The 23,562-nt window shown below is 40.7% G+C and overlaps 1 protein-coding gene across 2 annotated transcripts in view; it reads left to right on the top strand.

The window, feature by feature from the left end:
* Positions 1-23,251, top strand: part of UAP1L1 (UDP-N-acetylglucosamine pyrophosphorylase 1 like 1) — a 40,510-nt gene extending 17,259 nt beyond the window's left edge. Inside the window, exons 2-10 of one of the 2 annotated variants that reach the window (XM_069107510.1) lie at positions 8,507-8,711; positions 9,069-9,244; positions 9,979-10,151; positions 10,809-11,002; positions 16,286-16,426; positions 17,507-17,600; positions 17,652-17,692; positions 20,181-20,247; positions 21,322-23,251. In XM_069107510.1, the coding sequence (XP_068963611.1) occupies positions 8,507-8,711; positions 9,069-9,244; positions 9,979-10,151; positions 10,809-11,002; positions 16,286-16,426; positions 17,507-17,600; positions 17,652-17,692; positions 20,181-20,247; positions 21,322-21,408 (1,178 nt within the window). In that variant the 3' untranslated portion in view covers positions 21,409-23,251. Of the gene's footprint in view, positions 1-8,506; positions 8,712-9,068; positions 9,245-9,978; positions 10,152-10,808; positions 11,003-16,285; positions 16,427-17,506; positions 17,693-20,180; positions 20,248-21,321 lie in introns of both variants that reach the window. The other variant, XM_069107509.1, reaches the window with a different exon arrangement.
* Positions 23,252-23,562: the final 311 nt, after the last annotated feature.

The raw sequence follows: 23,562 nt of genomic DNA, 5'->3' as shown, positions 1-23,562 counted from the left end.
CAATGCTTAAAAAATTATTATAAATTATTATAAACTTAACATTTTCTTAAGGTCAGAGATTTAGAGCTGGAAGGACCCTCATGGGTCATCTAGCCCAAAACCCTCCTTTTTTTTTTTTTTTTGGAGGGGGGAGGTCAGGGCACTTGGGAGTGACTTGCCCAAGGTCACACAGCTAGTAAGTGTTAAGTGTCTGAAGACAAATTTGAACTCAGGTCTTCCTGACTCCAGGGGCTGGTGCTCTATTCACTGTGCCACCTAGCCACCCCAAACCCCTCCTTTTTATAGATGAGGAAACTGAGCCACCAAGAGGTTAAGTGATTTGTTCAACATCTCCTAGGTAAGAAATGTCTGAGTCAGACTTTAAACCTAGGACAACAAATGCAAATAAAATGTGGAATTGAACCCCAGATATAATTGGAACTATTTATATTTTATTAACAGATATGTTTGTACAAGATCATATATATTATAAAATGTGATAATACATAACATATATAATATGTAATTATATAACACATCGTGGCAAAAGTCATTTTGGTTTTAAGCTTTAATGGCTTTACTTAAAATTGCATTGATTGATGTAACACTTTGTGTAAACTTTAAGAATATAATAGCAATTTGTTCTGTGTTCTCTTATCTCTCTTCTGTACTTACAGAATTTGTAAGACTGTATTTTTAAAATATAGTCATAGTCTCTGTTTAGGTTGTTCTAATTCTGTTTTCCTCATATTGAATCACTTCATGTGTCATTCCTCTTGCTTCTGTATTTTTCCTATTTGTTATTTTTATGGCAAAAGAATACTAGATGACCCCTAAGGTCTCTTCCGGCTCTAAATCTAGCATCTGAAGTATGTTCCTAATATTCTACAATTTACTCAATCATTCCTCAATCTTTGAACAAGGACATTGCTTCCGGTGCTTTGCTAATTACAAATGGATACAAGCAGTGACGATTTTTGTAGAAATAGGTCTTTTTTTTTCCTTCTTTCAGGATGTTATTAACCATCCTGTTGGGGGGCAACCTGGTCAAAGGTCACTCTTAATTTGGAGTGTTCTCTCCAGAAAGCTTGCTCCAGTTTTTATCCCTCCAGTGTCATAGAGTATCTGCCTCTCTATGGTCATTTCATTTGATTCTTTTCATCTATTGTTAACAATTTGATGGGTGCAAGGTGGTATCTTAAAAGTTATTTTCATTTGCATTTCTTTGATTACAAGCATTTCAACAACTGTTCAAATGACTTTTGATAATTTGTATTTCTTATTTTGAAAATTAGGTCCTTCAACAAGCTCTTACTTTGATATATTTGTGCTAGTTTCTTATAGATGCTAGAGATCAGATTTTTATCAGACATATTTATTGTAAAAATTTTTTTCCCCAATCTGTTTTTCTTTTTAAAGAAATGTTGCTTTCAACATGCAAATTCATTTTGTTTTTGTATAATTAAGTTCCTAATACCATTTGCTTGATAAATGTTTTTCTTCCCTACACTAGCTGACATAAAAATATTAATTCATTTTTTTTCCATTTAAAAAACAATTTATACTTTTAGTGTTGATCCACTTGGAGCTCATTGTATTTTATGGCATAGGAGATGTGGCTCTAAACTCATTTTTCATCATGCTATCCAGTTTCCCAACATTTTTTATTGAATAGCTGTTCTATTCCCTAACGTTTTATTTTAGTCTTGGTCTTATCAAACACTAATCTCTTATGTACATTAGGTTTTATTTCAGGATTCTTTGTTCTGCTGAGCTACTTTTCTATTTTTTAGATCCTTTGCCAGACAGTTTTTTATGATTGCCACTTTATAATATACTTCTCTCTCTCTCTCTCTCTCTCTCTCTCTCTTTTTTTAAGCAGTCGGGGTTAAGTAACTTGCTCAAGGTTACACAGCCAGTTATTTCTGGGTGTGGTGCTGAGTATCTGAGCCCGGATTTGATCCAGGTCATCCCGACACTGGAGCCGGCAATTGGAGTTAAGTAACTTGCTCAAGGTTACACGGCCAGTTATTTCTGGGTGTGGTGCTGAGTGTCTGAGCCCAGATTTGATCCAGGTCATCCCGACACTGGAGCCGGTGCTCTTACTCACTGAGGCACCTGGCCGCCCCTAAGCAATTGGGGTTAAGTAACTTGCTCAAGGCTACACGGCCAGGTGTTTCTGGGTGGGTGCTAAGTGTCTGAGCCTGGGATTCGATCTCCAGGTCTTCTCAACATTGGAGCCGGTGCTCTTACTCGCTGTGCTACCTGGCCGCCCCCCTCTCTTTCTTAGAGCCTGACCCATCCCTACCCTGAAGCCCCTCCTTCAAGGAAAAGGAGAAAGAACCAGGCTCCTTAGAGACTCAGTACTAGGGAAAGAATGCTGACAGGAGACATTAGCTCCAAGTTTCATCTCTAGTTCTGCCATTTGTTGTTTCTGTGACCTGAAAAAAAAAATTCACCTTACTGAGTCTCACTCAGTTTCCTCATCTGTCCAATGGGAATAATAGTCTGCCTCACCTGCTGTAGTGAGGATCAAATGAGACTACGTGAAAATACTTCATAATCTCACTGTGACAAATTTAAGGGATTAATGGACAGGATAATAATGTCATGCTTTTTTGTTAGTTCCCTCTTGCAGCTTTCTCTGAAAACAGAACCAGACCAGAGAGTATCAGAACAGGATTTCTGGGTTCTGGAGCTCCCCTTCTTGGTTCCTGGCCTCTGAACTTGTCCCTGTCTGTGTTGGGGAGTGGGATGAAGTGGGCAGGGAACAGAGGAATTTGGGGCAACAGGGTTGTCTGGCAAGGAACGTGCCACTGGTCTTGAGAGAGGCAGCTTGGAAGGATCAGTGCCAATCTGAAATGCAGAAAATCTGTACTCCAGGGTAGAGATGTCAAACTCTTGGCTTCCAGACCTCAAAATGCCCAAGGGTGGCAAGAATCAGATTAAAATGTAACTGGGTATTGTTTAACAAAATAACTAAAATATAATTCAACATAAAAATATAATGTGAATTTTTTGTTTTTTAAGTTAATTTATATGTAGCTGGCAGGGACCCATTTCTATTTTAGTTTGATACCACTGCCCTAGAACATCCCCCCAACTTTTTTGACATGGGGTTATGGAAACGGTTCCCCCAGACCAAGGAACATACACCATAGCCCATATCCACCCCTTCTCAGAAAACCCGTCATGGTTGTTAGGACCTGTCTGAGCTTGTGCTCCTTGGGCATAATCTCTCCTCCTTACTGAAGAAACAGTAAGATTCTAGAGCAGGGCTTTTTAAACTTTTTCTACTCTCGACCCCTTTTTGCCCAAGAAATTTTTGTGTAACCCCAGGTATATAGGTATATAAAGATCAAATTTTACTGATCAAAAATCATAAAGAAATTTATTTTAAAACAATTCTTTGCTATACACATAATTTTACCATTTATTAAAGATGAAAACAAATTTGCATAGTGATTGATGTGCTTGTTTATTTTTACATAAAGAATTAAATCTTGGGGCAGCTAGGTGGCACAGTGAATAGAGCACTGACCCTGGAATCAGGAGTACACGAGTTCAAATGTGGCCTCAGAGACTTAACACTTACTAGCTATGTGACCTTGGGCAAGTCACTTAACCCCAATTGCCCTGCCTTCCCCCCTCCAAAAAGACAAAAAAAAAAAAGAATTGAATCTTTTTTTTTCTTTTTGGAGGGCAGTTGGGGTTAAGTGACTTGCCCAAGATCACAAGGCTAGTTTTTGTGTTAACTGTCTGAGGCCGGATTTGAACTCTGGTCCTCTTGACTCCAGGCCTGGTGCTCTACTCACTGCTCCCCCTAAAAGAATTAAATCTTGACAGAATATTTGATAATGCAGGACTTAGAGCATCTTCAATGTTTTTCAGAGTTGATTGATATTTTCATTCTATAATCAACAATACTGAGAACACCACTTTGCATAAATACATTGTACAAAATGGCAGAAATATGTTTAGGGTCATTTCAGAAATTGTTGGAAATTCTTTCCTAATCCCAAGCCAAAATTCATTTAATGATTTTTTAGGAAACTCAAGTTTCAAACCTGCATCACTTGATAACTCAGCAAATTCTTCTTGAACTTTTAATGGCAGACCGATGTTTTTTGTTTCAATTGAGTATGGTTTATGAATCCAGTTTTCTAGTATCAAAATTTTAAGGGAATTATTTCTCAAACTGTCTCTCCAGCCACTTCATCTGATCAATTATAACTCTTATAATTAAATCTTTGGGAAAGTTATTTTCAATTATAAAATTATTTGTAGCTATAAACATTTCTAAAGAACCATTTTCCACCTTATTCTTCCACATGTTAACTTTTTTAGTAAAACTTTCAATTTTATCTTTTTACATAATATGTTACAATTTTTTCCTTGAAGCTACATGTTTAAATCATTGAATTTTTCAAAAATATACTACAAATAACAGTTTGAAAGTCATAAGTCATTATGAAAAAAATTAACAAAATTGGATTTCTGCTCAGTAAAAAATGTAACAACTTCATCTTTCAATTTCAACAATCTGTTTACATTTTATCCTCTTGAGAGTTACCTTACCTCTGCCTGTAGTAATAAGCTTTTGTAATTGGGGTCCATGTCTTTCCAAAGGTTTGAAAACAAACAACTAGTAAGGGCATGGCTTTTAATGAAGTTAATGATTTTGATGGAATTGCAAAGCTGCTGATATTTTTTTTTACTATGAGTGTCTCCTGATGGATCATACAGTGAGTAGAAGTGATATGTGTTCATTGCCACCAGCTTTAAATCTTGCTACAAATCCAGCATTCTCACCCATCATTGCTCCAGCACCATCTGTACGGACTCCAATGAAGTTTTTCCACTGTAAACCTTTGTGAAAAATTCATCAACTTTAAGATTTATGTCTTCCGCTCTTGTGTGCCCTTCCAAAGGGTGACAGAACAATAATTCCTCATGTATTCTTCCTTCATAAACATATTTTACATAAAATAACAACTGTGCTGTGGTAGAAATATCAGTTTTTCTTCTAATTGAATTGAAAACTTTGGGTTGCCCTTTAGCCTGGTAATAAGCTGATGGAATTGGTCATAAATTTCAGAAATTCTTTTGAAAACAGTATCATTTGATAAAGAAATTTTATGAATTTCATCCCCATACTTTTTCCCATGAACTATTTCTGACATTTTAATAGAAACAAGTGATGTGAGATCTTTTCCTATTATGTAGGGCTTTTTAGTTTTTGTAATTAAATAAGAAATTTTATAAGATGCAAATAAATACTTTTCATTGACAGCAACAAATTTCTCAAAATGTTTTTCTTTATTTGAAGATTTTAAAAGTCGTTCAAAGTTGGCATATTGGTTTGTTGCAGTATGCTGCGTGCTTGGTATTAAGATGTCTTAATTTTGCTGGTTTCATGCTCTCTGCAGCCAAAATTTCATTACAAATTAAGCAAAGAAGTTTTTCTGCACCATTATCATTTTTAGAAGTAAATCCATATTGAAAAAATGTTTCCACATATTTTCTTTTTCTTGTCAATTTAGGTAGTGAAGACTCTGCTGCACTGTCATTGGTATTTTTACCTCTTCTGTCTAAATTTAGCCACTTGTCCATTACTGAAAAATGTTTTTGTCCCAAAATATTAATAAATATTGCTAATAATTTCTCAAATAAATACTAGCTTTAGTTTATGAAACTGCATTTTACTTCATTTAAAGGACTAATGTTCACACTTATACATATAGTGGTGATGGTAGAAATATTATTAAAGGACTTATCTTTACTTGCTGCAATTAGACATTCATGTTTCTGTAAAAGGAGATAACAGCAATTTTAAAAATAAAACATTCTAACATAATACAATCAAAAGATATACTAATTTCATACTTATATTCTGAGTATGGTAGGAAAATATTAAGTCTTTATTTTCTATAATTAAATTATTTTTTCTGTAAGAGCAGAAAACTTTGTATATACAGTAAAAATACTGAAATTCGTACCATATGATAGTCTTGAATCTAAGCAGAGGTGCTTCTTGCAGCGTTTGTTGGTGTTGTGTGGCATGATGGCTTGTGCAGAGCAAAGTGCACATCACATGTGTGTTTGGAACCAAGACTGCAGTGAAATTGCATGATGCAGCGTGGGCAAGTGCTGCCAGAAACACCCCAGTTTTGTTATGCATTTGATTTTGAGTTAATTTTTGGTCATTGCATGTTGAGAAACCTTTTGCTGTTGCCAAATTTTTCATGACCCCCACATTCAGTTATGTGACTCCATATGGGGTCACAGCCCACAATTTAAGGAACGCTGTTCTAGAGGAGTGATGAATAGACCCATTTCATTTATAATTAGCTTATTCATTGTGTGATGCAATTTTTCTAAAAAGCAGTTTTCAGGCAGAATGTTTAACTTAAAAGAAAATAATTCATATTTCTACAATTGATGAGCTTATGAAACACTTGGCACATTGGGCATAGGGAGACTTTAATCCAGAAACTGCCAATTGATGGTGAATATCAGTCTAACTCCCTGAAATTTTACTCTGCATATGGACAACGTTGGCTCTCGGTGGCCAGGCATGGGTGCTTCGGCAAAGAAGAGGCAGGGTCCAGGTCTTTGTCTAATTTTAATTCTTCTTGTTGGGATTATACTGAAACCAAGTCCAGTTCTTATGCATTAGCTCATCCTGACAACATAAGGTCTTAAGGATAGATAGTTTGCCAAGACCAGGCTCTTGCTATCTTCAGATGCCTTTAGCGCCATATTGAATGGTCACACTATGCTTAGTGTGACCCCTTGAATACTAGAGATTCCTATTCCCTACATCCAGAGCAGAATAGGATCAGCAGATCATAGCTTTACAACTAGAAGGGACCTTAAATGCTGTCTAATCAAATGCCTTTGTTTTGATTATTTATTTTTCTTTTAAAAAATAATGTACACTTATTTTCTCTCCCTTCCAACCACCCCCTTAGAAAGAAAACAAAACTCTTATAACAAAAGTGCATACTCAAGTGAAACAAAGTCTGTCATTGGCCAGCTCCAAAAATCTATCTTACTGCATCTTAAGTCTATCGCTTCTCTCTCAGGAAGTGGGCAGCTTGCTTCTTCATCAGTCCTCTGGAATTGTCAACCCCTTCATTCTACAGATGAGGAAACTGAGGCTCAGAGAGGTTAACTGAGTTTCCCAGTGTTGAGGAGCCAGTAAGTGGCACATGTAGGATTTCTTTCTCCTTTCTATCTTCTGCTGACCCTCGTCTGTTGGTGGACATTCAGGGGTGGACAATTGCACAGCTCCTGGCTAAGTCTCTTTTCTCTCTTTAGGAAGACAGGAATTGAGGGGTATCCAAGAGACCTGAACATAATCACAGTATCAGTTCAGACAAACCAAGAGGAGATAACTCCTCAGTAAGGGTTTTGTTCAAAATGAGTGTATTGGTGGAACAAGGGCAGAGTTTTCCATTTAGGAAGCAGATTCCTCCAAGCTCTCAACTTACCGGTTCCTGGGCAAAACAAGTACTTTAGAGAAGAGAAGGGGAGAGGAAATGAGAAGGGGATATAGCACCTAGTATGGAGGTATATGGATGTTCAAGGAGGACTAGCACCTCTGGTGTGAGGGCTTGTTGAGCCCTTTCCAGGGCTGCTGATCCACTTGTGGGGTCTGCCTGGCACTCAGCTCTCACCTGTGGCTCCAAGAAGCTGAAGCATATTCAGCAGCCACACTTCTGTGGACCATCTCTGCAGACGGGCTAAACCAGGCTGAAGGTAACTATCACACTTCCAACCTGTCAATGAGTTAGGAGGATGTCTACCTCAAGTATATGAAGACTTTCCCTAGTGGAATGGGCAAATGAGAACAATTTGTCCCAAAGTCCATGAAGGAAGCTAAAGCAGGAGATTTAGAGCTTGATCAGATATCGAAGATGCCAAAGTCACCCACTGCATCCCAGACCATCACCAGTCATCTTGCCTTTTGTCTTGCCACTGGACGTTGATGTCTCTGGAAGATAGAGTGAGGCTGATGACTTTTGTGCAGCTCTCTTTCAGTGAAATACAATCCATTAATTCCAGTGCGAATGTCAAGACATCACCCCATGATGTCATTGGTCCTCTTCGAGAACAAAGGACAAACAACAACCAGGTGCCAGGTACTGGCAGAGGGAGAGTAGTTAAATGGAAACTTCTGGGTATCCCATTCTCAGAGTCATTTATTCAATGCAGATCCTCACTGCAAATGTGCAAAGAGGATTCCTGTCTCCTAAGGAGTGGTGATCTTTAAAAAAATAGATTCATTTTAAAAATTCATTAAAAAAATTTTTGAGTTCCAAATTCTCTCCCTCCAGCCTCTCCTCCACCCTTTGAGAAGGCAAGCAATATGATACAATTATATATGTGAAGTCATGCAGACATATAGGAATGATGATCTAAGGCAGACATGTCCTGCTGTGGTGGCAGGTGGACATGCATGTGGCTCTGGCTGGAAAGAACAGTTAATGGATTGTGGTTCCTGACTCTTTTCTCCTCACAGGTTTCCACCAGATTGCTCAGAACAAGGTGGCTGTCCTGCTACTTGCTGGGGGGCAAGGCACTCGCCTAGGAGTGACTTACCCCAAAGGCATGTACCAGGTGGGCTTACCTAGTGGGAAGACACTGTATGAGCTCCAGGCTGAGCGAATCCGCCGAGTGGAGCAGCTGGCTGGCCACAGACACAACACACACTGCATTGTTCCTTGGTAGGTTTCCCTGCTGTTTCCCATCTAATTCTTTTTTCTCCTTCCTTTCTTTTCTCTTTTCTCTCCTCTCCCTCCTGGAGTACCCACTCTTCTTGGGATGCAGAGAGATGACTTGTTATACCTAGGGCTGAAGTTTCCACACTCTAAAGAAGAGACCTGGCAATTTTTTTTTTTTGCATCTATAGTAGTATTCAGCTCAATATGCCTTTGCCGAGACTCACTGCTTACTCCCATCCCCAATATATCCACTGATTCTTTGACTGATCCCTGTTTTCAGCTTCGAGTGAATGGTTCTTTCCTCTTCCATTTTTCCTAGTGTCTGTTTATTCCACTCAACCTCCTCCCCTCTTCCTCTAGGTACATCATGACCAGTGAATTCACTCTGAAACCAACAGTTGAGTTTTTTAAGGAAAATAACTTCTTCCACCTGGACCCAGCCAATGTGATCATGTTTGAGCAGAGGATGTTACCAGCTGTGAACTTCAATGGCGAGGTCATCTTGGAGAGGAAGGACAAGGTTGCAATGGCCCCAGGTATGCTACCTGGGCCTGCTTTCTGGGTGCTTGGCCGTCCAAGGAAGATTAAATGAAGGAGATAGGGACAGATATTTAAGTCAGTAATCAGGAGACCTGGGTTCTGATTTTATTTGTTCATTCACTGTACTTTTAAAACAGTGCTTAGTGTATTGATATCACTGTTTTCTGTGTAAGGGAAGAAACAAAGTTTAGGCAAGATATAATCCTTGCCCTGTTGGAGTTTATAGTCTAGTAGGAATGAATTAGACAAAAACAATATAATGCAGAATATTAAACAGTAAATTAATCTGAGAGGTAAAAAACAAAGCGCTATGTAAGATTCCATCTTACTAATAACTTGTGTGACCATGAACAGTGTTAAGTGTCTCTGGTCCTTGGTTTCATCATCAGTCCGGTGGGGGTATCAATACTAGTCCCCTCTTCCAAAGTTAGGGTGAGGATAGCAGTGAGACAGTGTAATCTCCTGAGCCTGCAGCCAGATCCAGGAGGCACTGCTGATGTCGGTTCTAGCTCAGGAGACCCTTTGGAGTTAGAATTTGGCTTGCAGGGATGTAAGCTTGATGCTTTTGCTTCCTGACTGGAGGATAACTCAAGGTCGCTTTCTCTGTGGGGGCCTTAGGCTTAGCTTAGGGTCTTTAATACTTACTCCTCTTGCTCTTAGCCTGAGTGATGGCTGCCAGACACCTCTCTTGCTGTGTGTACCCTTCTCTCTCTTCCTCTTTTATATTCAGATGGCAATGGTGGTCTGTACCGAGCCATCGTGGACAATGGAATTTTGGAAGACATGGAGCGTCGTGGAGTAGAGTATGTCCATGTGTACTGTGTGGACAATATCCTTGTTAAAATGGCTGACCCTGTCTTCATTGGCTTTTGTGTGCTGAAGGATGCAGACTGTGGGGCCAAGGTCAGCCTGCTCTCTTTCCCCTGATTTATGACTCCCCCCAAGTCATATCTAGATCTTTATCTAACCTGGACCCTAATTCTGGTTCCTGGGCTATTCTTTTTTTTTGGAGAGGGGAAGGCAAGGCAATTAGGGTTAAGTGACTTGCCCGAGGTCACACGGCTAGTAAGTGTTAAGTGTCTGAGGCTGCATTTGAACTCTGGTCCTCCTGACTCCAGGGCTGGTGCTGTATTCACTGCACCATCTAGCCACCCTACCCTGGGCTATTGTTATAGAATCATAGGTTTAGAGCCAAAAGAAAACCTAGAGACCATCTATTCTAACCCTCTCAGTTCAACCCAGAGAAATGAATGTGAACTTGCCTAAGGTGACACAGGGCGGGGCAGATTGAGGATTTGAATGCAAATGCTCTGGTTCTTGAAGTCCAGGGTTATTTACTCCCTTGTGCTCTAGTTCCTTCCACCTGATTGTTTGATTTTTCCCACAGTCTAAATATCAGCATCTGGGAGGGACCATCTGGGAGGTAGCATCTGGGAGGGACCAGGATCTAACTGCCCCTGAGGATCCACCTCTGGGTGCTGTAGGGATACAGAGAAGGGAATCCTGCTGTCCATTGTTCTTCTGGAAGCCTGTCCTCTTTTCCCTATAATTTGTCTATAGGTAGTGGAGAAGGCCTACCCCACAGAGCCTGTGGGTGTGGTATGCCAGGTGGATGGCATTTACCAAGTGGTAGAGTACAGTGAGGTGGACCTGGAGACAATACAGCGTCGGGACGAGAGTGGGAATCTGGTCTTCAATGCGGGCAACATCTGCAACCACTTCTTCACCCGAAGCTTCCTCCAGACCATTACCCGGTGAGCTTTCATGCCTCAAGCTAGTAGTCAATGACATGGGCCTCTAGGGCTCTCTGTATGGACAGTGTATTTGTCAAAATGACTGTTTTCATTGGATTTTGTGAACTGCAGGGTATGGAATCTACAGTCAGTCAATAAACATTTATTAAGTACCTACCATTTCAGGCACTATGCCAAGCATTGTAGATAAAAAAAAAAAAGACAAAAGACAGTCCCTGTTCTTAAGGAGCTCAAAGTCTAATGGAGAAAATATGCAAGTAACTATGTACAAACAAGCTATCGGGATAAATTGAAAGTAATCAATAGAAGGAAGGTACTAGAATTAAGGGGAATTTGGGCAAGGTTTGCTGTAGAAGATGGAATTTTAGCTGGAAATTGAAGAAAGCCAAGAGGCAGAGATGAGGAAGGAGAGTATTCCAGGCCTGGGCAACAGCCAGAGAAAATGCCTGGAGGCTAGTGATGGAGTGTCTTGTACAAAGTACACAATGTCCCTGGATTGTAAAGTATGTGAGAGGTTTGTAAGAAGACTGGGAAGGTGTGGGGAATGGATTTTGAAGGGCTTTGAATGCTAATCAGAAGATTTTATATTTGATTTTGGAGGTGACAGGGAGCCATTGGAGTTTATTGTTAGTAGTGGGGGGGAGGGGAGAAAGATTGCATTTATGTGACATGATCAGATCCAGGCTTTAAGATCACTTTGACAGCTGAATGGAGGATGGATTGGAGTGGGGAGAAACTGGCAGGCAGGTGAGCCAGCAGGCTATTGTCATAGTCAAATTGTGAGGTAATGAGAATTTGCATAGTGTCAGAGGAGAGGAGGCATATAATGGAGATATTGTAAAGGAAAACATGACTGGTCTTTGCAACAGATTAAATATGAGGGGTGAGATAAAGTGAACAGTGGAGGATAACATCTAGGTTGTAAGCCCTGGTGACCAGGAAGATGGTGGTACTTTTTTTTTTTTTTGGAGAGGGGAGGTAGGGCAATTGGAGTTAAGTGACTTGCCCAAGGTCACACAGTAGTAAGTGTGTCAGGTGTATGGTGCTGGATTTGAACTCAGGTCTTCCTGACTGTTGGGTCAGTGCTCTATTCTAGCTACCCCAAGGATGGTAGTACTCTTAATAGTAACAGAGGAAGTTAGGAAGAGGATAGGATTTAGGAGGAAAGATAAGTTCAATTTTGGACATGTTGACTTTAGGATATCTATGGGAAATCCAGTTTGAAAGGTCCAATAGGCAGATCCCAGTTGGAGATGCCAAACTGGAAATCAGGAGAGAGGTTAGGGCTGGGTAAATAGATTTGAGAATTATCAGCATAGATATGACCATTGAATCGATGGGAGCTGATGAAATCACCATGTAAAATAGCATAGATGGAGAACAAAGCCCTATGGGATACCCACCATTAGTGGGTGTGACTTGAATGAAGATATAGACTGAGGAATGGTCAGATAGCCTAGTATAGGTTTCCTCCATTGTACTCTAGTTCCGTTTACCTGTTTGTTTAATTTCCCTACATTCAAAATATCTTAGCCTCTAGGAGGGGAAACATGACCATGATTTGACTGCCCCTGAAGATCAGCCTATGGATGCTATAGGGATACAGAGAAGGGAATCCCATTATCCACTGGTCTTTAGGGATAATTGGCTTCCTGATGCCTATCCTCTGTAGGAAGTGGAGAAGGTGTACCCTGCAGAGCCTGTAGGTGTGGTATGCCAGATGGATGGCATTTACCTATAGGATACCTATAAGTAGGAGGAAGGAAGTATCAAGGGAAGAAGGTGTTCAACAATGTTAAAGGCTGCAGAGAGGTCAAGAATGATAAGGATTGAGAAAAGGCTATAATCATTAGTAACATTGGAGAGAGCAGGGCTGAATGATGAGGTTGGAAGCTAAACTATAGCAAGTTAGGAAGAGAATGAGAGGAAAGGAAATGGAGGTACCTCTTATAGATGGCCTTCTCAAGGAGGTTTGCTTCAGTGCTCCATAGCCCAGTTCTTCCCCAAGGCTTTGTCCAGATGTGTATCTAACCTAAATCATAACTTGTTCCGTATGTTGGGAATAAGTCCTTCAGCTTAAACTGACAGAAAAAACCCATTCTAGTTCCTAGGAACTACTGGGAACCAGTCTGTTATTTGAATTCATCTAGAGAGCATCTTCAGTGAACTTCCTAGTTTTCCCGTCTTTTGAGATTGTTCCACTACTCCTTATAGGCAGCATCCTTTGGACCCTCAGATTCTTTTTTTTCTGGGGGGTGGTAACAATCTTGCTTTAATCAATCAAACATATAGTCACAGCTAGTTCAGGGGGAAAAGATGGCACCCTGAACTTCAGAGTATACAGACAGGTTACAAGCAGAAGTTACAAGACAGAGAAACAAACAGATCAAGCAGACAGGCCTCCAACTGTCCAACCATTACATCCACACCTAGTCAGTTACCAGAGAGGGAAGCATCAACATCTGGGTTTTCAAAGCTAGGGGGCTCTCCACGGCTGCCCAGAGTCTCATCTGGTGAAATCGCACAACACTTCTCAAAGTGAGCCCCCGATCCTCAGATTCTTAACCCCTTTCCTGCCATCTGTAAAAGGTGCCTCTAAGCAACTCAACTTTATTCCCCTTCCATAAAGTTTTCTCTACTTTCCTACTCTGTTGGTGATTATCATTTCCTTAAACTCCCCTCTAGCTCTTTGTTTTTTACTATCTAATTGGCTTAAAATAGTACTTATTTTGGAGAGCATTTTGGAGTACATTTTGAAGAGCAATCTGGAATTATGTCCAAAGAGTTATTAAACTGCCTATAACCTTTGACCCAGCAATAGCACTACTAGGTATATTTCCAAAGATGATTAGGGAAAAAGGAGAAGAACCTATATGTTCCAAAATGTTTAGAGCAGCTCACTTTGTGGTGGTAAAGAACTGGAAATATCAGGGATTAATTGGGGAATAGTCAAACTGAGGTTTAGGGCCATAATGTAATACTTCTGTGCTATAAGAAATGATGAGCTCCACAATCTTAGAAAAATATGCAAAGACTTGCATGAAATAATGAAAAGCAAAATGAACAGAACCAAGAGAATATTGTATAATAGTAACAACCATATTGTTTTTGGTTTTTTTGAAGGGGGGGAAAGGCAAAGCAATTGGGATTAAGTGACTTGCCCAAGGTCAGACAGCTAGTAAGTGTGTCAAGTATCTGAGGCCAGATTTGAACTCAAGTCCCCCTTAATCCAGGGCCAAGGCTCTATTTACTGCATCACCTAGTTGCCCCAGCAATATTGTTTTAAGAATTACTTTGAGCATTTTGACTATTATAAATACTCAAAGTAACAACAAAGGACATATGAAGAAAGACACTATCTGCATCCAGAGAAAGAACTGATAAATAGAAGTATGTATAGAATAATTTTACATATATATATACCTATTTGTATCTACTGCCAGACATCTGTAGGATGGGGGAGAGGGAAGAAAAAAAGGAAAAAATAAATTTGCATGATAATTTTTATATATTTAAAAGGAATAGCAAGTTATACATAATAGATTTGCAGTTTTATGTGCAATCTTCATTTTTATTATACTAGGTATGGAAATGCTTGTTTATTCCATAAAAGAAAAATAAAATAAATTTTTTTAAAAATAGTACTTATGTATACAATGTCCCTGTTGTTATCTTGTCCATTTACTAAGTTATGGGCAGGGACCAATTTTTATCTAACATTTTTATCTCCCTATCACCTAAAACAATACTCTGGATGCTGAAGTGCCTATTAAATGTTTGTCATGCTGTATAATTGGAAGACATTCCTTTGACATTCTTAGACTTCCCTGACCTTCCCCAGAGTAAATAGACTGATATGGAAGAGGAAAGTGATGGGGTCAAGTGATAGGGATCAGGAATAATTTCTCCTCTCTGGGTGGAATGATGAAGGGAAGAGGTAAAGATTTGAATGTTGGTGCCCTATGGCTATCTCCAAAATTCAGTATAGAAGGGTCATTTCTCCTGGAATCTTTTTTTTTTTTTAAGCAATTGGGGTTAAGTAACTTGCCCAAGGTTATATGGCCAGTTTGTGTGTGTGTGTGTGTGTGTGTGTGTGTGTGTGTGTGTGTGTATGTGTGTGTGTGTTAAGTATCTAAGGCTAGAACCAATCCCCGGTCCTCCCAACTCTGGGCCGGCGCTCTTGCTCACTGTACCACCTAGCCTCCCCTTTTCTCCTGGAATCTTAAGGAAGATGCTGGAGGGGCATTGGAGAGAGTAGGAAGGTCCCTGTAGTCCTCCTCTTCCTCCTCCTTCTATCCCTTCATGCCTTCAGAAGGAAGCCCTCTTTGGAACAGGATGGCCAGATTCAGGGGCAGCCTCTAGCTGGGTTTTCTTAACTATTTGACTGTAAGTGAATGCCACATCCCAGACTGGGCTGCCCGAATGTGAATATCTTCAAAAATGTACCAGATCTCTCTGCCTACTTGCAAACTAGAGAAACATTTCCCAGATCTTTCTCTTCTCTTTACTAGCCTGGAGTCCAGTATCTGTGGCCACTGGTATTAGATCTAAGCTTCCTCCAATTTAAGTTCTTCAGAATAAGGAAGGAGGCATTGGGCTTTCTAGTGCTTCCTCTGATGGGTCTTCAGATTTATGTTCATTTTTTTTGTTTATTTTTAGTTTTCAACATTTGCTTCCATAAGTTCTAAATTTTCTCCTCCTCCCTCCCCAAGACAGCATGCAATCTGATGTAGGCTCTACCTAGACATTCCGATTAAACATATTTTCACATTAGTCATGTTGTATAGAAGAATGATAATAAATGGGAGAAACCATGAGAAAGAAAAAACAAAGCAAAAAAAGAAAATAGTTTGCTTCACTCTGCATTCCGCATAGTTCTTTCTCTGGATGTGGATGACATTTTCCATCATGAGCCCTTTGGAATTGTTTTAGGTCCTTGCATTGCTGAGAAGGGCTAAGTATCAAAATCAGTCATTGCACATTGTGGCTGTTTCTGTGTACAGTGTTCTCCTGGTTCTGCTCACTTCACTCAGCATCAGTTCATATAAGTCTTTCCAGGAGATTTATGTTCATTTTTACCTGCTGATGTGAGTGTTGCCCCTACCTGTTAGGTCTCATGTCAACTGTACCTATTTAGCTCATGTTAGGGCAAGAGCTCCTGGTGAGATTTTTGGAGACTGGGTCTTCAGGCTCTTTCCTAACCTGTAGTAACCTATTGAGGATAACTCTAGAATGAAATGAGATGCTTTATGTCTTCCCTTTTCTTCTTCTTGCCCACTACAGGGAATTTGAGCCTTTGCTGAAGCAACACATTGCCATCAAGAAGGTCCCTTTTGTGGATGAGGATGGAAATCTTGTAAAGCCGCTCAAACCGAATGGTATAAAGATGGAGAAGTTCGTGTTTGATGTGTTCCAATTCTCAAAGTTAGTGGCAGAAATGAAGTGAATCTTTCTCTTCTTGGTCCCCTCACTCCCTGACTGTCTCTCCCTTGGCTGGGTCAAAGTTTCTGTGATGGGGCAGCCAGGTGCTCAGCAAGTAAGAGCACCAGCTCCAGTGTCAGAATGACCTTGGAATCAAATCTGGGCTCAGACCCTTAGCACCACACCCAGAAATAACTGGCCGTGTAACCTTGAGCAAGTTACTTAACCCCGATTGCTTTTAAAAAAAAAGTTTCTGTGGTCCAGGGCTCTAGGAAATTTGGGATCATGTGTCTGCGTTATATTGGGGGAGAGAGGAAAGAGTGGAGGCTCAGGATGCAGTGGGAAGAGCTTTGGATTTGAAGGCAGAGGATCCGAGTTCATATGTCAGCACTGCCACTTGACAGCTACGTGACTACAGACAGTAATTTCTCTGGGCCTCAGTTTCCTTTATTTGTAAGATGAGCAAGTTATACTAGATGAGTTCTAAGCTTCCTCTCAGCTCTAAAATGTATGGTCCATGTCCCCAGGTAGCAGGTTTCAAGAGGGGTCCAGGCTGAGGTCAGGCAAACTCAGCACATCTAATCTACCCCCCAATCTCCTTATTAAGGAGTTAGTGTGGAAATTCTTCACATTTCTCCAAAGGCACTAGGGGACAGAGGGCGCTGAGACATTAAAAGTGGTAAGGAGATCATAATAAATAGGTAGCTTGAGACCGTAAGAGTGAGCAGCTGTTTTTAGGGAGAGAGAATAATGTGAGAGCCAATGAGTGTAAGTGGCACTGCCCTTCAGAGTCATAAATAGAAGAAGGTGCAGGTGTTTCAAGAGGTTCTCTGCTCCCCTCTCCCCTTTCTCACCACTGAGTTTACACACCTGATTTTTTTTTTCTTTACTGTTTTTGGAGAAAAAAATGTAGAATTATAAAACCACAACAGACCCACTGTAGTAGGGTTGAACCCACTCGAAATCAGAGTCTAACCACAGTATCCTTTCAGTTCCCCTCTCTTCCCATTTCCTCCCCATTCCCTCATGACTCCCTGCACACATGACAGGGGCTTCATTTGATTCCATCTCTTTTGCCACTAGAAACTTTGTTGCATTTGAAGTCCTGAGGGAAGAGGAATTCTCGCCCCTAAAAAACGCAGACACGGCGAATAAAGATAACCCCACTACTGCCCGACGGGCCCTCCTCGCTCAGCACTACCGGTGGGCTGTGCGTGCTGGGGCCCGATTCCTGGATGAGAATGGAATCAGGATCCCAGAGCAGCCCAGGTGAGCATCTCACAAGCACAGCATTCCCCCAAAGGCTGGTGTTTCCTTGTGCCAGCTTCCTAACCTGGGTGAGCCCCACTCATAGAGAGCCAGCACTCTGGTGCTCTTCCTGCTTGTTCCCTCTGTCCTATCCGATTCAGCAAACATGGAGTAAGGGCCTGTTGTGTGCAAAGGTCCATGTTAGAAACTTGGAATACGAAGACAAAAATGAAGTAGTCACTGTTCTCAGAAAGCTTATTGCATTCTCTTTCGGGGTGGGGGGGTACTCCATGTGCACATACAAATATGATCCAGGGTAAGGAGTGAAGGGGACAAAGGAAAGAATGTACATAGTAATCTAGTTTCTCCTGCATGTCTTCTTTGCTGCATTATCATCCTCAGCTTCCTAACCATGAGATGAGGTCCCCCAAGACTCTTCTCAGTATCAGTACCCTTCTCATCTCTTTTCTATGTACTTTCTTGATCTCATTTGCTTCCATGAAGTTTTAATGATGAACTGATGATTCCCAAATCAAGATGCCCATTCTTTTTTTTTAATTGTACTTTTTTGTTAGTGTGTGTGTGTGTGTGTGTGTGTGTGTGTGTGTGTGTGTGTGTAACCATACTATGAATACTTCCATTTATCAGTTCTTTCTTTGGAGACAGCTAGGTAGCACAGTGGGTACAGTGCCTCAGATACTAGCTGTGTGACCCTGGGCAAGTCACTTAATGCTGTTTGCCTCAGTTCTTCATCTGTAAAATGAACTGGAGAAGGAAATGGCAAACCACTCCAGGTTCTTTGCCAAGAAAAAACTGAACAGCAACATTCCCAGAAGGTAGAGAGCATCTTCCTTCATAAGTCCTTTGTAGTTGATTTGAATATTTATAATACTCAGAATAGCTTAGTTGGTTGCAATTAGTCTTCAAACAATATTGCCATTATTGCAGACAGTTCTAATTTAAAGAGAAATCAGGAAGGAGTATTTTTTTTTCTTTTTTCAAGTTGTGGAAAATAGCTAGTTATGCTTGAGGAAGGGAGATAGTAAAATAAGTTTTGGAAGCAGTTAATAGTACAATTTGCTTGAAACAGGGAGAGTATGAAGGGGAATAGTATGAAATTAGGTTGAAAAGATAGGTTAGAGCCAGGTCATCGAAGGCCTTAAATATCAGATCTCAGGGAGTTTGTAACTTATTTTAGAGGCCACAGGGAACGCCTGAAGGTTGTTGAGCAGAGGTATGATGTGATCAGACCTATGCTTTAGGAAGATTATTTTGGCAGCCATATGACAAATGGCCTGCAAATGGGAAAAACTAGAGGGTAGGAAACCTAGGCAGCTCTGATGTAGTTTGCCTTTTCTAATCAACTCTTTTTCCATGTGTCTCCCTACTTTCTAAGCAGCTGTTACTCATCCTAGTCAGCTGTCACCCCAATATTCCCCTCTTGTCCTAGACAACTGTGATCCCTCCTCTACTTACCCTAAATAACTCTTAGGCCGATCTCATATATCCTGTTCCCTTCCCTCCGCCTGCCAATGTCGAAAGCTTTTGCTGGAGAAAAAGGGTTTAGCCCCATCATCCCCCTGTTGTCTGTGGTCTGTTGACAAGTGCCTACATTTAACCACCCTTTTGTCTGGGGGACGAGAAACAATAAGAACTTTGCTCCTAGCAGGTTCTTCTGGTTGGCTTAGCAATCCATGGAGGTGGGAGGACTGAGCTGGATGGAGAGGATCTGAACGGTGCCATCTAGTATTTATGGAAGAACGCTTAGATTTGTTCTACTTGTCTGAACTGGGAGAACTGGTTGGAAGTTTCAGAGAAGCAGATTTAGGTTCTAAGTAAGAAAACGCTTCCTGATAATAAGTCATGCTGAAGAAAAATGAGCTAGCTACCTTGGGAGGCAGTGGGTTCCAGGTCAACAGAGGTGTTTAAGTAGAAACTGTCTAATCACTTGTCAGGGGACTGGTAGAGGGGAATTCCTGTTCATATGGGCCTATTAGGGTCCTTCTAAGGACGATTATGAAGATCTCTCTCCCTGTCACAGATGAACAGCTTTTGGACTGTCTAATGAGCCTGTGAGATCTGCTCAGAATATCAGCAAGAGACAAGCCCTTAGAAGCCCTCATCCATATATTAATAAACTCTGAAACACGAACTGAGTGATGATTTTCCAAAGATGGCTTGGGTCGTTTCGTTTTTCTGAACCAGGAAGGGAAAGGAAATTAGCTGTCTTTTTTCACTCCTCATTGACATAAACTGCTGAAATCTGAATGTCCCCAGAGTCAGGCTTTGGAAATCTTTATAATATGAATATTTTACAGCCCAAGGCAAGAACTTTTCTGTGGGTAGAAGGAGAGTTTGGGTTCATGATGTTGAAGGAAACAGCTATGGGTCATGTCAGTCTGTGTTATCTGAGCCCCCAGAGACTGGGCCTCAGCTCTAGAAGTGACAGTCTTACAAAGGAAAAGCTATGTGTGCTAAGCAGGTGCTAATGCATGTTTTTCTTTTACAGTACTCTGGGAACTGAAAACCCTCCTGTCCTTTGTGAGATTTCTCCATTAGTGTCCTATTTTGGGGAGGTAAGAACCTTTTTCTCAGTTTCAGGGCCTTGCTTGGTTGGGGCTGGAGACCCTAGAAACTAGGATGAAGGTTGTAGATGTTGGAACCAAACCCTCCTTTTAACTGACTTTGAGCAGAATTTGCTCTCAATTGCATCTGTTTACCAATCAGAACTATGGGCCCTGGAGTTCCTGAGGACATTCTCAGGACATAATGGGAAGGGTTTGGTGATGACATAGGGAGATTCCGTCTGCACAGGGCATAGACTGGTTCTAAGATCTGAACAAAAACTGTTCCAGGCTATGGATTTTTCTTTTGTTGCTGTTAAATGGTAAAAGAACCCCTAATATTCTATGCTATATGAAATGTGGCCTCCCTTCTACTTCCTTTTAACAAAATTTTTTTTGCTCAGTTTCCTGAACCATATGGTGTCTTGGTTTCCCTAAGAGATAATCTTGAGTTTGGTTTCTGACCTTTGCCCTAGACACACACCCTTGCAATGCTTGGAAGGATGTCAAAAGAGGTCATTGTTAGAGGACTTTGTAAACTTTGGCTTAAGGTCCTTTAAATTTATGCCATTGATGTCTTACTGGGTTCTAGACCCTATTCTGTCACTAATATATTTCACCTTGAGCAAATATATCTTCCTCTCCCTGAGCCTCAGATTTTTTGATTTGTAAAATGAGAATGCTGGACTGGATGATCCCAAAAGCTCCTTCTAGCTGTAACAGTCTATATAATGTGAAGTTGAGCTTGACTATGGGCCTCCCATTTTCACAGAAAGCTCTACTTTTCCTTTAAGGTGTCCTCTTTCAAACCTTATCAGGAGAGCTAGAGTGGAAAGGGCCTGCTTAATCTGTCTATAAAGTAGTAGTAGGGAAACAGGACAGTGGGATCCAACCTGAAATCAGTCTGTGTCAAAAAAAATTTGCTGCCCAAATCCAAGTAGCTTCCCATCATCTCCTGTCATCTTCTTTGGGCTATATGAGGTGTTTCTGACGTTATTTTATGAAGCATTCCTGAGATTAGCCAATCATATGGGTGGATACATCTCTGGAGGCGGAAAAGACATTTCTTTACCATTATTCTTGCAGGGTCTGGAGGTATACCTGAAGGATGAGGAAATCCACTCACCTTTCATACTTGATGAAAAAAAGGCAAAGCTGCTGGAAAAGGCTTGATTCGTTTCAAGACCAAATCAAATCTGTCCTTGGGTCCACTGGCATGAAATTGGTTTTTGATATGAATAAGACACAAATATTTCTGGAAGCAGCACTGCTCAGCCTTGGATACTAGACTTTAGTAGGAAATATATTTATGATGAAATATAAATGCTAAAATTTGTTTTGCCAAATATAGTTGACTTTTGTCATCTAGGGCTGATCATTTGAGTCCTGTGCACAGTACTGCTTCTCTTGTTGAAAAGTGGAATAAATACTATAAAGCTAAAAATCAGATACATATTCCTTTCTGATTCCTGCCTCTTTTTCTTTTTTGCTCTGCTAATCAATTCTATTGACATTTTTTTATATTTCTGAATTTTTGCTAAATTCCTTCAGGCAATCAGTGGAGCAGATCCAGGCTGCTAACAAAGTGCTGTGTCCTAAAGTCAAAATGATGCTGTGTTGATGTTATGACTTACTGTTGTTAGTCATCATTCCTTTCACTAGTTCAGATGCTGCCCCCTGTCCTTGTTCTGGATTGCAGATTAATTTTATGAAGATCATTCTTTTTGTGCATTTGCCCCTGGCTTATGGTGCCTTGTGGGCCAACAGGCCTTCCACTTCCTGTTTATCTACAAACCTGGGTCAAATGGGAACACAGCTGCTACTGCCCTGGCTTTGGTTCTCAGCCCAGAAGGAAACTGTCTGGAGAATCGAGGAAGAAAGGCCAGTGTCTAATGAGGGCTCCAATTGCCCTAGAGGCCCCTGACAACTCTGTAATAGCTGGGTTTCATAAGACTTTCTTAGAAATTGAGAAACACCTTCAGCTGTGAAATAGTAAACTGGGTGGATCTTTCTGTTTTTCTGCCTCAGTGAGCAGGGCTCTGAGCGCTGGAGCTGCTTTGTATCTGGCCTTGTGACCCTGGGCAAATTGCTTGATGTGCCTGTATTCTGCCTTCTTTCCCTCTAAGTAGGGGATGGTGCTATTTACTACCTCTTGGGGTTGTTGTGAGGAATAAAAATGAGAATAATACTTCTACAAACAGCGCTATTTAATTACCCTTTCCATTTTTTTCTTTGCTAAACCTTCCCCTGGTATTTTGTTCAGTGGCTGATTCTTGCTTGGTGCCTTAGGCTCATGCAGACAGGAGCTAATTACTGTCTTTCCCTTTTCTAATCAATTTACCCAGCGGAAGGAAATCATCATGAATGGAGCAGGTTTTGACTCTAGAGCCCGGTGGTTCTGAAAGGGATAGTTGAAGGGTCAGCCTAGGAACAGGGAGACAGACAGTATTAGGAAAGATTAAAGCCCTGTGGGAAGAGCCTTGGAATGCTAGGGAATTTTCAAAATTCCCCTCCTCCCCATTACCCCAAGTAAGACAGGCCTCACTGGTAATGTAGCTCCCAAGGAGGCTGGCTACAAGGAGGCTACATAGAGAGATTTCTCCTTAGAACCCTGGGGTCTGGTAGGGAAAGGGAGGTCCCTGAGTTCTCTATGCCTGAGGTGGAAGGTTAGCCTGCAGCCCCCACAGGCTGTGACAGACATAGAAATATACTTGGGATCATAGCTACTGTTGGAGCATTCTGGAGAAGGTTTTTTTAAAAAAAAAAGCTTTAATGACAACAAACCTCCAACTTCCAACCCAAATAACTGGATATGTCTTTTTCTATATAAATGTATAAATTCAGTCAATCTTCTGTTATCAATTATGAATCTTTTTTTTAAATGTTTTATTCATACATTTTGTTTTTCCATCACAGCCAGCTATGAATCTTAAAAGGCAGATTGCCTTATCTTTTGTATTAACTCTGAATATGTCAGACTTTGATAATAAAGATCATACAGTTATTTCTACCAGCATCCTGTCTGTAGTTTTTGGACTAGAGCATAGTGGGTGGTGATAGAGAACCCATGGTTGTGGGATTCTTAGTCCTTCATTTAAGTGTGCCTTCTTTGTTTTTGTTGCTTTATTCTGCTGGACAAACTACTATTTCTTCCAGGATCCAGGGCTCTGTATACAGTCAAAGGCAGTAGGACAAAGAAAGTCAAACATACTACACGTGGCTTCAGGTGGGCTGAGCGTGAGCTTTACCAAGCTATAATCATTGATCGCTAATGTATCTGGAAGAAACCTTTCCAGTATCTGTCCATTACCTCTGCCTCACGTCAGA

Source organism: Petaurus breviceps, unplaced genomic scaffold, assembly GCF_028583685.1.
Source record: "Petaurus breviceps papuanus isolate PSGF00001 unplaced genomic scaffold, PetGlider_PUasm1.0 90137, whole genome shotgun sequence".
Taxonomy (NCBI): Eukaryota; Metazoa; Chordata; class Mammalia; order Diprotodontia; family Petauridae; genus Petaurus; species Petaurus breviceps.
Note: the sequence above shows the minus strand (reverse complement) of the source record. Positions and strands in the feature narration are given on the sequence as shown.